General features: G+C 44.0%; 1 protein-coding gene across 2 annotated transcripts in view; it reads right to left on the reverse strand.

Moving 5' to 3' along the window:
- Positions 1-11,938, reverse strand: part of RERG (RAS-like, estrogen-regulated, growth inhibitor) — a 103,889-nt gene extending 91,951 nt beyond the window's left edge. Inside the window, exon 1 of one of the 2 annotated variants that reach the window (XM_009577863.1) lies at positions 11,762-11,822. In XM_009577863.1, coding sequence (XP_009576158.1) covers positions 11,762-11,822 — 61 coding nt within the window. Of the gene's footprint in view, positions 1-11,761 lie in introns of both variants that reach the window. The other variant, XM_009577791.1, reaches the window with a different exon arrangement.
- Positions 11,939-13,147: the final 1,209 nt, after the last annotated feature.

Consider the following 13,147-nt stretch of genomic DNA (forward strand, 5'->3'; position numbering starts at 1 on the left):
CTTCAAGGTGTTTTAATCATGAACATGCTTCCCTAAGCCCTGTCCCAACTCCTGCTGTTGATCATTGTATTTTCCCTGCCTTTTTGAACAACATGAATGTCACCGCAACAGCTACCTCCTGTGCAGAAACTCGAGGTAGGATCTAAGGTGGCAACATACTGTTTTAACCTGGCTGTGAAGGTCATTCTTTTCTGTCGAGTTCCCTGCTTCTATGTGCAGCCAGTCCCTGTCCACGCTGCAGCACTGGGAACAAAAAGTAATACTTGCAGCCCTCTGATGTGCAACAAAGTTCCTCAAACTTGATGGTATTAAAATTTTCACAGCTTACTAGAAAGTATCATTCAGTAGATGTTTGGCAATTGAAGAAATGCTCTAAAATGAGCCAGGCAAAATTATTTTAGGTGATTAAAAAGCCTTTTAGATACAGACCTAACATGAGGTGAGATGTATGATATTGAATATGAAATGAGTCCTAACAATACTGAAGCTTCGTTCAGCTGGGCGTAGAGACCTCCTTGCAGGCAAATCATGATACTTTTCATACCTGTAAGGTGCAAAAACTTAAGAAATTGCTCTAGAGTCATTCTGCATTTTCCATAGTTTGTCTCTTGCCTCATCTTCAAAGGCATGCCAAGCTAGCCAGCTCCAGAGCTGATGGTTATTGTACCAGGCAGATCAGTAACTGCCCGTGACTTTACAGATCAATATATATCACAGGTGCTATAACTGCTTAGGAAATAGGCAACTTCACTGAGGTTTCAGCATGAAAATAAAATAGGAGAATGAAATTCCTATATAATTTGGTGGTTTATTCTGTAGAGGGGGACTAGGAAAACAGAACAGGCAAAGCTCCTTTCTTAGCTCAGAATCTAATGTGTCTGCCTTTTCAAGCAGGAAAGAGTGATCTTTTCCTTGGAGCCCTAGAAGTCTGCAGAGCTATACATAAGACCTGTCCAAACTATACAAGTATTTCTTACAGTACAGGCTCCCAAACTCCTCCCAACATTCACTGAGCGCTACGTGAATTTCTACTGGTTTCCACCATAGTGGTGCCTGAGTCAAAGCTCAGGTGCCTCTTTCACACTAGATCCTAAACAGAAAATTAACGAAGAAAAGAGTCATACTGAGTATGTTTAAAACAGAGGTAGTCTGTTTGCATGAGAGAGGCTTAGTTGTTTCAGATGCCAGGTCAGAAACTGCGAACAAAAATCCCCAAGAAATTACCAAAGTGATATTGAGGATGCATGGTGGGGGGTGGTGAGAAATAGACTGGTTTAATTACACTGAACACTAACGAAAGAGTATTCTTGCGTGATGTGTACTTATCTGAGATTATCGTGGGGCACTGAAGATTAATTAAAGGCAAGATCTTGATTTCTTGCCTCAGCCAGTGCTTGCTTTTATTTCACTGAGACAGTATCAGTTATATGAGGAGAAGGGTGGTCAGCTGGTGCTTCCAGGACAGGTCTGCCTCTCCCTCCAAATGGGTCTGAACTATCCAGTCAGGTTAGTCACTTCCTTTCAAGCAAAAAAATGAGCTTGGATTGCTTTTTGCATCGTTTACGTTTCATATCTCACCAGTACAGCTCATTAATGAATCCTTCATCCATTGATACTTAACGGGGAGAATTTTGTTTTACATTTTTCACTTACCAGATCTCAAAGGCAGGGGTTTCTTTCTGTTCAGTTTTGATTGTTTTCTGTCCATGGCCAACCGATGTTCACTAGCCTCTAGCTGGATTATTCACAGCTCTATGGCCAAGCATGTTTCTTTAGTCACAAAGTCATCAATAGGACACAGTATATGAATATTTGATAATTAAAATACAATAAGCTGTGTCCTGGATAAAGTCGTCTCTTGTTGCCTTCAACCTTTCTGCCTGAAGCTCTTCAGCAGCAGGTGTTGTGCGTCTTTACAGGAAAATTGCTGTGCTCCCAGTTTTTGTCATTTGATCAGCAAGGTAAACATAAACAAACAGGAGCAATGGATATAAGGGCCACATCTGCAGTTGCACTTGCTAGGATATGAATTACAAGAGCTCTCAATCCTCCTGCTTTAGCGAATTTGTTGGCTGTGGTCAGGAAACAAGGCAATTTCTTCGGCTCCCTCTTGCAGCAAGGGGAAAGGTGGTTGTGTGGGCACAGCACAGCAGCAGGAGGTGGGCAGCCCACTTCATGCTCCAGGCTTTGTAAAGAAGCTTGTTTGACCAGATCCTCAGCTGGGGTAAGCAGGCACCCCCTGCCAGAACGGGTAAAAGATCACACGTCACTGAAGGACATCTTTCTAAATAAATACATAAATAAGGATGCTGATATTCCTCTCCACTCCTCTTCGATAATCTACTGTGACCTACCACGCTCCCTGTAGATAAAGGCCAAGTTTTCTTAATTGGAAATAAACTTCCTGAAACTTTGCCTGGCAATAGATCTAGCAGACATGGACTCGTGGGACAAACTCTTGCTGTGGATCACTATTAAATTATTTCATGTTGGAATTCGGCCTGGAGCAGAACCAGCTCCAGCGTATGTAACCACAAGCATCCAGTTGGGTTAAGCAGTAGTGCTTGGCGTCACAGATTCTGCCACTGAGGTTGGTTAACACAAGGTGTTTGTTTTGGCACTCATACTCCCATACACCCCGTTTTGCAGAGTGTGGGGCTTTGGGGGTTTTTTTGTTTGTTTTTTTTTTTTTTCTGCTCCCCATGGGTATAATACTGCATTCTTCTGTGGTGACTCTCCAATACATTTCTATTTATTCTGCAGCCCTATTTCAGTGAAGAAATAAATAGCCCACTCTGATTTTTTGGCTTCTACATTCTTTCTTGCACTTTCCTGCTCCGACTGTCAGACTTGAAGTTCTCACTTGTAAAGCTCCTCAAGGGCACAGGTCAACTGCTGGGTGGGTCAGGAAAAGATCATGGTCAACAGCTTTGTATAACTGGCTTCTGCCGTTGTGGGGAGTGGGATTTTTGTCTCCCATGACAGGCACAGAGATAAGCCACTGAGAAAAGCAGCCCTCTAGAGTAGGGTTGTGCAAATCTATGATAGATTATATTATAGTTATACTCAGAGTTGGATGGCAAATATAGCTGCATGAAGGGGAGAAAGAAGGTAAAGACAAGCTCCTTTTATGCTTGTGGTCCTGTGGGTCAAAATGAAATTAAGTCCTACTGGGTAAGCAGTGAAAGACAGGATTGCCAAATATGTTTTTAATGAAAATAAATGTCACTTCAATGCTTTATTTTGCTGTCAATAATTAATGGCAGTGGATAAACCATAAAGGGTCATAAGGATCCTGCAGGGCCGATAGGGGTTGGGGCTCAGATGCTGGGTAACTACTGCCTGCCTGGGACCCATCTGCAGGCTGGATCTCGGCAGCCCTGGCCCGGAGGAGAAATCATGGAAAGAAGCTTTGGCAATGCCTGAGCCATGATTACCTTGGTGATTTGAGACTATCAGGCTCCTCCTTCCTTCGCCTCAGTTTCCATATTGGCCACTTGAGGATAGTCGTAGTGGCATGTCTTGCAGGAGGGTCATGGTGGCGGCCCTTGTTCCCACAGCCCTTTGGAAAGCTAGAGTGCTGCTCAAGTGCTAAAGAAATTCCCTCCCTGGGAGAGTATATCCTGTGTGCTCTCCAGTTGCATCCTTCCAGCTTGAAAACTTTTCAAGCCACTTATCTAAACAGTTCCCACATGGTAATGCATCGCTGCCCCAGGCCTCTGCTCGTGCTTGTCTGCAGCTTCCTCTCTGCCGACCCCTGAGCAGCAGCAGCAAAACAACCTGTGAACGTCAGGAGCTTCATGTGCTTTCAAAACCAGGCTTGATGTTTTCAATATTTTCCTGTGCGCAGACTACTGTCTAACATTTCTGGAAAGGCAGCCGGAGACTCCAGCCAATTTCTATGGCATTTTAAAGCTGCACATATGTTTAATGTATCTACTACTTCCTTCCCCAGAGCTTTCTGCTTCTCTTGCCATTCATCTTTTCATACTGTATGCATAGAGTATGAGTTCTCTACAGCGTCACTACCATAATATATGGCATCTCCCAACACCTACATGGCAAATCCATTAGAAACTGTAACAGCTGCAGACTGACTCCAGCAGTGTGAATGCTCTACCTGGTGGGAAACAATCATAAAAAGTACTTTTCCCATTTGGAATTATGAAAAGGCGATAGAAACGGATGCACCCCCCTTCTCAGTTATTTTTCTGACTCCAGGAAAAGGTAGGCGTCAATGAAATCGGGGGAGCTGGTTTAATCTGAGGTGCATGGAAAGAAATGCTAGTTCAAACAGCAGGCCAGGTTCAGAGCTGGTGAGGTGGGAGTCCCATAACCAGTAGAGCGGCAACAGGGACCGCTCACGGCAGCGCTCCGCAAACTGCGTGAGGAAAGGCAAGGAAAGCAGAGGGGTGCTTTCTCCCAAAATTGTAACTCTGCAGCAGCGGATATAATAGAAGTCTGTCAGTAATGCTGAGCAAACACAGACTTGGAATAAAAGGAGCAAATGGATGAGAATGCTGTAGTTTCCTTGCCCACTGCTATCTTACAGCAATTCTTCCGCAATCCTGCTCGCCACAGTGTTGGGAGTGCCTGCCAGGCGCGCGGTGAGAGGGTACAAACACCTTCAGTCAACAGCAGCTAATGACAGCCCTGTAACCACAGCTCAGCTGAAGCCTAAAGCGTTTTGTTCATCCTCCTACTTTAAGGCGGTGTTAGTTTTTCATATACTTACATATTTATTTTTGGGTGCTGTAAATGTAAAAGACGCAACAGTGGTGCAAAGATAAATGCAGAAAAAGAAAGTTTCCTTGGAAAGTAGAGACATATATTGTTTCTCCTGCTCTGCTACGAAGGCAAAATAGGTGAATTTACCCACTTCTATGACTGAGGCTAGCTATGATATACGCTGCCTCCTTTTTTAACCTGCGTGAAGCTGGCTTTAGACGACTGTCTGGAGCAGTCAAAGCTTGGAGCATCCTCAAAGTCCAAGCCAGGGAATGGTTTCCAGGACAGTAGGAACCACTTCAGAGTGGCTGTTCTTTGCCACATCACATCACTGCTGCCAGGTCAGCTCATCTGGATCTCATGCACTAAGCCTTTAATGATGCACTGACAGTGTGGGCAAAGAGTAAGGAAGGAGCTGGAGATGAGAAACAGAGATGGGAGGAAGCAGTAAGTGAGGAGGCTGAAAAGGCAACTGTACATACAAAGTTTCCATGTAAAGTACAAAGCAGAAGCAGTTCTACCATACGCAGACTTTAGGGAACATGTACTAAACTAGCAAGGGGAGAGGGAAGGGTGAGAAGAAACGAAGCAAAAAAGTATATGCGAGGCAAGGGGTAGGCAGGGACTCCAGATACCAGGGAGGTAAAGAACAAGTTTATGAAAGAATAAAAATCTTAGCATTTTTGAAAGGGTCAGCAGCCTGGGAGATATAAGTGCATTCAGTGACCCTGTGGGGAACTGCAGACTGACCAAAACAGTGCAAGGGTTCACAGGAAGCAGGCGAAGGATCCCTGGGACTCCACCAGGAAGCTTTTCAGTTGTCTTTCGCAATGACTACAGGAGACAGAAGTGGACAGGATGGCTATCTTACGAGGCAAGCGCTGCAGGGGGTGGCTGAGCACTGGCCTAGAGAAAAAGCTGTGCTGCACATATAAATCTTGAATCCTGGCATTCCTTCCCCCGTAATCAAACAGCAGGCTATATTTAGCCCAACCTAAATAGAAACAAAGAACAGCAGGACTAGTCTTAGCTCTAACAGCTGCCACCAGCTGCTCAGAGGGGACACAGGTAGAGCCAATGTCAGATGTAGTTAAATGAGATGGAACAGGGAAGGCAGCTATGCTTGAATCAACAATGTTGGCATTTGGTTAGAGAAATTCTGCGTTTTATTATTTCACGGTTAGCCAGAAGGAAGATCAAATGTTGAGTGGAGCATGAATGCTTTCTACACCAAGGGCAAGGCTATAGTGAACCATGGACAGGCAAATAAGCAGAGGAAAGGGAGGAGGTAACAGATACAAGCAGACCATCCCAGCACTCAGGGCAAATGCTTCTGTGTCTAGCCCAGGTTCTTGGTGTTCCCTCTCTTCAGTTTTAGCATAACGCGAATCAACAAATGCAGTTTTGAGAAAGTCCAAGAAAGACTGGTTGTCACGCAGCTGCTGACTAAAAGCTTGTACCTGTGTGGTGACGCCAGTGGGGCTTTTCCAAGCAGCATGCTGGGGGTGCCCACAGGTACTGCTGATCCCAGTAGGGCCCTGCACTTGGTCAACGTACACCCTGCCCGTCCCCAAAACCGCACGTGTTGGGGCCGCTACAACAGCAGCCCCTCTCCTTGTCAGCATGGCAAGGACTCTCAGGGCCACACATTCATGGGTGACAGCGACTTATTTCACTGATCCACTAACCCATGGCTCACCCTCCACATAAACATCAGTGTCGTCCACAGGACAGAAGCGTCGAAAGGTCACGTTAATGCAACTGGTTGCTTGCAATATTACCTGTTCCAGGGGGACATATTTGCATGCTTGCTGGGGGAGAAATCACAAAACCTCACCCAGGGTGACCTCATTACTTTTCTACTGGTATGTATGCACATACATGCACAGTACCTTTAGTGAACCTGTACCTGGTTGAAAAGTGTAAAACCAGAGGATGCAAAAAGTGGGATTGTTGAATGAGTACTTTACCAGTGAAATATTAGGGGACAATTAATACAGTGGGTGTTAAACTCGATCACTGAATAATCACTTAAGCATCTGGTTGTCATTGCCATTTTTAAAAACAAAGAAATAAAACAACCGATTTACTCCACCAGTGTAGGAAAAAAAACCAAAAAACAAAACCCAACAGAAAATCTACAGAGTCTCCTTCCACCCACATTTCTGGATTTCAGGGGCACCTTATTGCAGTAATCCTCCCTAGATACATCAGTTGGTATAGCATGGACTTTGGAGCTCTTGTGGCAGCTTTCCCTGCCTTACTAGCAGACCTGTGAGCTTGATGACTAATCACTCCTTAATAACTCATGTTTTCTCCCCAAAAGTCCCTGAAATGAAACTAGTGGGGGAAAACATATGAGCAGGGATTTGTGAAGTAGAAAATGACTTTGAAATGGGCTTCTTTCTCAGTAGCCTGTACGTTTTTTTGAAGGGGGGGCGGAGGGGCGGCAGCGGTGCTCCTGAATTCAGTTCTATTCCCCACATGCCCAGACCTTTCAACTGGGACATGAGCCCTGGTAGCGTATTTCAGATGTATCCCCAAATAATGAAAACAAAACACAGATTTGTTGTAGGCCTCTCTGGTTTGGCTGCTGCTTGAATTTGTTCTGTAGGAACTTTCAAATCCAGGTATCTTTCTCCCAAGTATGTTCCCCCATCCTGGCTTAGATGGGGAAAATAGCGTAAGCGAACAGATACAAATCTATATCTACTCAGGGCTTTCCCAACTGTGACCCTAAAATGACTGAAGTTGGCGAGATCTTCATTTCTGAGATGGGACAGGCTCTTTGCAGGATGATATTTACTGATGCCACTTTATCGATCACCCTCGTGCCCAAACACAAGCATCTGAGCTGTTGCTGGATCAAATGGTGACAACAGCCCCGTGTTTCATGTACCTGATCACCTAAGAAAATGATTTGCATAGCTGGCAGACACATATTTACTGGGGGGAGCCTGTGGGAGCTTTAGTATCTTCCCCGTCACTTACGCACCAGTAGAAACCACACACACTTCCGTGTCACATTCCATGGCTGCAGCTGCATGGCCCATGCAGACAGATGAGAACTGCATCTGCCCGTGGCTGGGCGCACCATACACGCTAATGTAGAAACTTGGAGTATTCAGCCTGGCACACACACAGCAAAAAGGCAAGTTGGATAGCACGTGCCGCAGCTGGACATTCTCTCTTTTTTGGCCAAAATATAAAGGCAGAGGTTGAGCATTCATAGTCAACTGAATTATGAGTTGGAAAAGCATCAGCCATGCAGTGCTATCCAGTACATGCCCTTCTTTTCTCCTCCTGGTTCATACATTTTCACTCCTCTTTATCTTTCTGGGCACGTACTGTACCTTGTGATGACATGGAAGAACAAGGCCTTTAAGTCTTTATTAATTGTTACTACTGTATTTTTAAAAGGAGCTATTTAGGAAATCCTAACTTTTGTTACCATAGGAATGAAGCTGTAGGATTCAGCAGAAGAACAATTTAAACAGCAATGTTTAAGTAATTCACTTCAACTTTAATTCTCCGCTCCCTCCAAGCTCCTCTTGGACATAAAGAAAAAGACTTTAAAAGCTTGCTCTCCCCCTCAGTGCCGCTTGACTCTAGCCCAAATTAGGAGGTGCAGCCCTGTTATCTATAGCAGGGCTTAGCAATGTCCCTTCCCACCCACAGAGCGTCTCCTCTTCTTCCCGAGTGAAGAAGCAGCAAAGCGCTCCTCGGCTCAGGCAGACCTCCTCATCTGGTTCTTTTCAGCTAGTTTAAAGCAATGTTTATGCAACTGCTATACAATAAGAGCTGGGTGAATAGAGGAGCATCCAGTCCACTGTGCGAGAGCAGGTTGAGGTGCTCGTACCTGCTGAGCTTGCCCAGATGAGCTGACCAGTGATTTACTCTCAGTGTAATTCTGAACTAAGTGCCTCACTAGAGCACTCCTTCCGAGTTCGTTTGCTCCTCCTTTTCTATTTGAAAGGTTTAGGTCTACACTAAGTAAAAAACAAAACAGGACAGGTGGGTTGCTTAGCAATTCTGCTGGCCTTCTCCAGCAGGCAGGAGGAGACAAGGCAAGGAAGGAGAACGGTAAAAAGCTGACACTCAGACTTGCTGTTCCCCCTTGTTTGTTTTTTAAACCTTTGAACCATGGGAACTTGATAAGCAGGAAGAAAGCGGGGAAAAGTTTTGTTTTCCCTGGCTTTAACTTTCTTTTGAGATGCTATCACTATTCTGACTTGTGAACAGCGTTCTGGTTTCCCACCTCATGTTTGGGAGAGTCTTGGATTAATTGGAGGAGACTACTTAGTAGAACAAGGAATCTTACACCCCATTAAACAGATGTCTAGCATTAACAACAAGATTAGGATGTTCCTCAGCTCTCAGTAATGGTAACAATTCTATTGACTTTCATGGTGCATGAGGGACAGCTTTAATTCTCCACACATCCCGAAGCATACCACTTCTTTCTTCATAGCGGCTTTGACTCACTGATCCAAAGTCCGGGTCAGGAACTGGAAGAAGAGCCTCTCCAGGATATTACAGTATGTGTCTGTAACTTCACAGACGCTGTCAGGTGGTGAAGCCACTTACAGATTAAGAACCTAATGCCTGGCTCTTCCTCAGCAAATGAAGATGATCCAAGAAAGCAAGCCAGTGACCATATTTTGGCATGACTTTCTGGCAATTACAGTGGCCTTATTTATCACCCAACGTCTCCTTTTCATCACACGTATCTAGCGTGCTCCAGCATTCCGCCTTGCATTCTTGCTTCTAGAGTCTGGCTTATCTTTCAGCTGTCTGGCCAAGCCTACTCTAGCAACGCATGGCCACAGGATCCTGTCTCAACAACGTATTACAAGCTGGTCACAGGAATAGGGAATTACATTACTAAAAAAAGACACTATCAACATTAATTTAGCAGGGTACTTATCCGCCAAACCTAGCTATCTGAAGACTACTTTGTGCCCAGCTCTGCTTTTAGCAAAGGTGTAACAGCACTTCCACAGCTCCTACTGCTGGCTACAGGCAAATAGGTATTTTCAGACACCCACACACTTATTTCTCTGGAGTTGGCCGAGCTGTTGAAACTGGATCCTTTTATGGGAACGTACAAGAGGGGTTTTCATAAGCAAGCTGGAGGTTCTGGGAGGCACAGTTGCTGCTCTGTCGAGGCGGCTGATAGCACTCTGCAGGCTCTCCACCCACTTAAATTCACCCTGTTTTGCTGCCCACTTATTTGCTCCTTCATTTCCACACAGATTCACATGCGTGGTCACAATCAAAAAGAGGGGACCTTAGCCATATTTTATGTAATATTTCCTTGCATCTCAAAGGGAAAAAAAGAAAAGAGAGAGAGGAGGAGGAAGACTCTGAAAGACTAAGATGGTTTTATTGGCTTTTCATTAAAAATCATCTCCCACACAGTTCCAGGACTACAGGAAAACATTTTTACCATAAAATCCTAGTATAGTGAAGTCTACAAAAAGGATACAACAGGTTAAAAAGGCACTTGTTGATCCTATACTGGTGAGGCATTTTAACTGAGCCACTCAACTGGTAGTTTTTCTATTTTTTAAATATAAGCTCTCAAATGGCTGAGAATATCAGGGCGAGGGGAGTCTTCTAGTGTTACAGTTCTCCTGCAAATACTTCAACATCCTCTTGCGTTATTTTTAATCCAGCCAAAAGACTGGACAACCACAGAAACCCTCAACCGAACGTAAAACAACCAAAAGGAGAACCACTGAAGTTACGTGCAAAACTTGGGAGGGGACAGCGAAATACAAAAGAGGGGTGGGGATGAGCACAGCAGGAGAAAAGGAACAGTTTAAACTTATCCCAGTGTATTATCAGCATTCCCTCAGGTATTTTATTCAAAAAGGTAGAATTTAATCTGCATTGTCTTTGTATAAGCGGTATAATCTCTAACAACCTCTGCCTCACATACGCCTTTTTTCCTGAAGGCTGACAGAGGTACTTCACTGATAGCATTCTGGTAAAATACCTTCTGGGTAAACATGCTTTTATAAACAACCCGTTTCAAAGTTAATGAAACTATAATAGCAGTTTATAGGCCAAAACCTTGGCACTTCTAATATAAAAGTTACTTTGGGGAACCGGAGCTGGTTGACAGCAGCTGAGAGTCTCGCCTAATGCTCTTACAGGTACATCCTACCTCCTGGCTTCTCTTGTGCAGATTTCTCTAAAATAAACAGTATCTCACAATTCCCAAACTAGCACAGAAGCATGATCAGACTCAGTCTCCTTATTTCCTCATCCCTGTGATGCAAGGACACGTTAAGAGTGGTCCTGGCGCTGTCAAGTTAATGCAAGACCACCAAACTACCCGAGAGAGCTTGCAACCCTCGCGTTATGCTCCTTGTCTCACTAAAGCAAAGGCTGACTGTAGAAATGGGTTTTTAACATTTATGCCTCCCCCTTGTGTTTCTACCGTATGAACTCACCAGACTATGTTTATTTCTCAAAAGATCTCTCCATAGGCAAACTTCACACATCATATTTTCCTGTTTTCCTGGTAAATATCTACATCCAAGAGAGCACCAAGAATAAAAATTTTTTGAGTTGCTGAGTCTAAAATTTCCCACTGAAATCAACCAGAATTACAGCTATTACAGAAGTCATCCAATAGTTAACAGAGGATCTGATCTTAGGGGATAGGGAGCATAATGTAAATACCTTCATCTAGCACAAGCTCTGAAGAAACAAATTAAATACTAATTCTGTTCCAGTAGAAAAGAGCAATCTTGCCACTCACTTCATGAGAAGAGGGATTGAGTTGGGGTGGGAAATTTGTTTTTTTGTTGTTGTTGGGGTTTTTTAAAGCGATAAAAGTACTTTTATTCTGAAGAATCTGGAGAAAATAGTGTGGAAAGCAAGAAGGAGAGAACTCCTGGCCTGATCCTCCCTGACAAGAATAAGCTCACAGCTGTCTTTTTGTACAAAGAGTTTGTCTGCACAGAGGGAGCAAAAAGTTACCTGATGACAAGCAGAAATAAAAATCAGACAGCAAACATACCTGACTTGCCCACGCCAGCTCGACCAAAGATCGCCAGCTTCACTTCTGCGCTCTTAGCCATGCTGGAAGGAACGGAGTGGTGACAAATTCACTCGATTGTCAAAAGTGAAGCAAAAGAACTGTTCCCAGCTCCTGTCTTCAGCTTCACCGTGTCATTGTGACGTCAATGCAGAGCCTGGGGAAGAACACCACGAGGATGGAGCTGGAAGGAGCCAGGCTCTCCCTCAACCTCCCCCTTTTTTCTTTTTTAAATAGTGATGATAATTGATGCTACGTTCCTGCTTTAAACATTGCAGTAACACCACTGACACATTTGGCACTGTTCGTGCAAAACCTACCTTCAGCTTTCTAGCTCTCCCCGTTCATTTCACACTGGCACTGTAATATTGCAAAAGGGTACTTAACAACCCGAAGTACCTGCCTCACAAGGTTCCTTATTCTTTCTTTCTCTTTCAGCTGCAATTGTTTATATTTACTGTATTTGCCTCAACTCCAATGAATTAGTTTTTGTAGAATGTATTTAAAAGCCATGAGCACTCAGTAATAGTGCCTGCAGATAGCTGATCTTTCCTCAAGCCCTCCAGTTCCAGAAAGGTTTCAATTACTCAGCTGCAGTTGCTTAAAAACCTCTAAGCTCTCGTACCTTGCCCATTCTGCTAAACAAATCCGTACCCAGAAGTTCTCTAATGCTCCTTGTTTAAGCTGCCTCAGCTCATACATAAACATTTGGCAAAGCGTGGGGTTAGAAAAAGCATGATAGAATTTCTGGTAATACACTTTTAACAGGCCACATGGGAATTATCTATATTCACAGCTTTGCTGTATGACCTTGAGCGAGTCACCTGACACTTCATCTCCTTGATTTCTCTAACCTGGACAGTAAAAAATATGAGAGTACCTGTCATTGTAGATCTTGGGCGAAAAAATGGCAACTGTGACGATGATGATGATCCTCAGTCCTGACTAAAACATGAAAAATTCAGTCTCCCTTTAAAACAGGGTAGAACTTTACTTGTGAATGCAACCTGTTATGAAGGTTTGCTGTTGTGCTAAAGTGTCCTCTCTAGCCATAAATTCTAACAGTGACGTAGGAAGGTCTCTATGTTAATATTACCTGCTCTACAGCAAAATGCATTTCAAACATGTTTCTTGAAATAAAAGCCTGAGGCTTTTGCCTATAAAAAAAAACTTGTAAAAAGAAAGAGTAAAGACACCTTACATAGAGAAGGGTCCCAATTCATCCCTGACGTCTTTATGCTCCCGATTCATTTCGCCTAAGAGTAAGTATCAGACCACGCTCACTTTGCATGAGCAGTTAGAAACGCAAAGTGTTTCAGCAGCAGCATCACCCAGCGGGGTGGGCGGGAGGGGGACACCGGTATTTCC

This window comes from Fulmarus glacialis, unplaced genomic scaffold, assembly GCF_000690835.1.
Source record: "Fulmarus glacialis isolate BGI_N327 unplaced genomic scaffold, ASM69083v1 scaffold8510, whole genome shotgun sequence".
NCBI classification, from domain to species: domain Eukaryota; kingdom Metazoa; phylum Chordata; class Aves; order Procellariiformes; family Procellariidae; genus Fulmarus; species Fulmarus glacialis.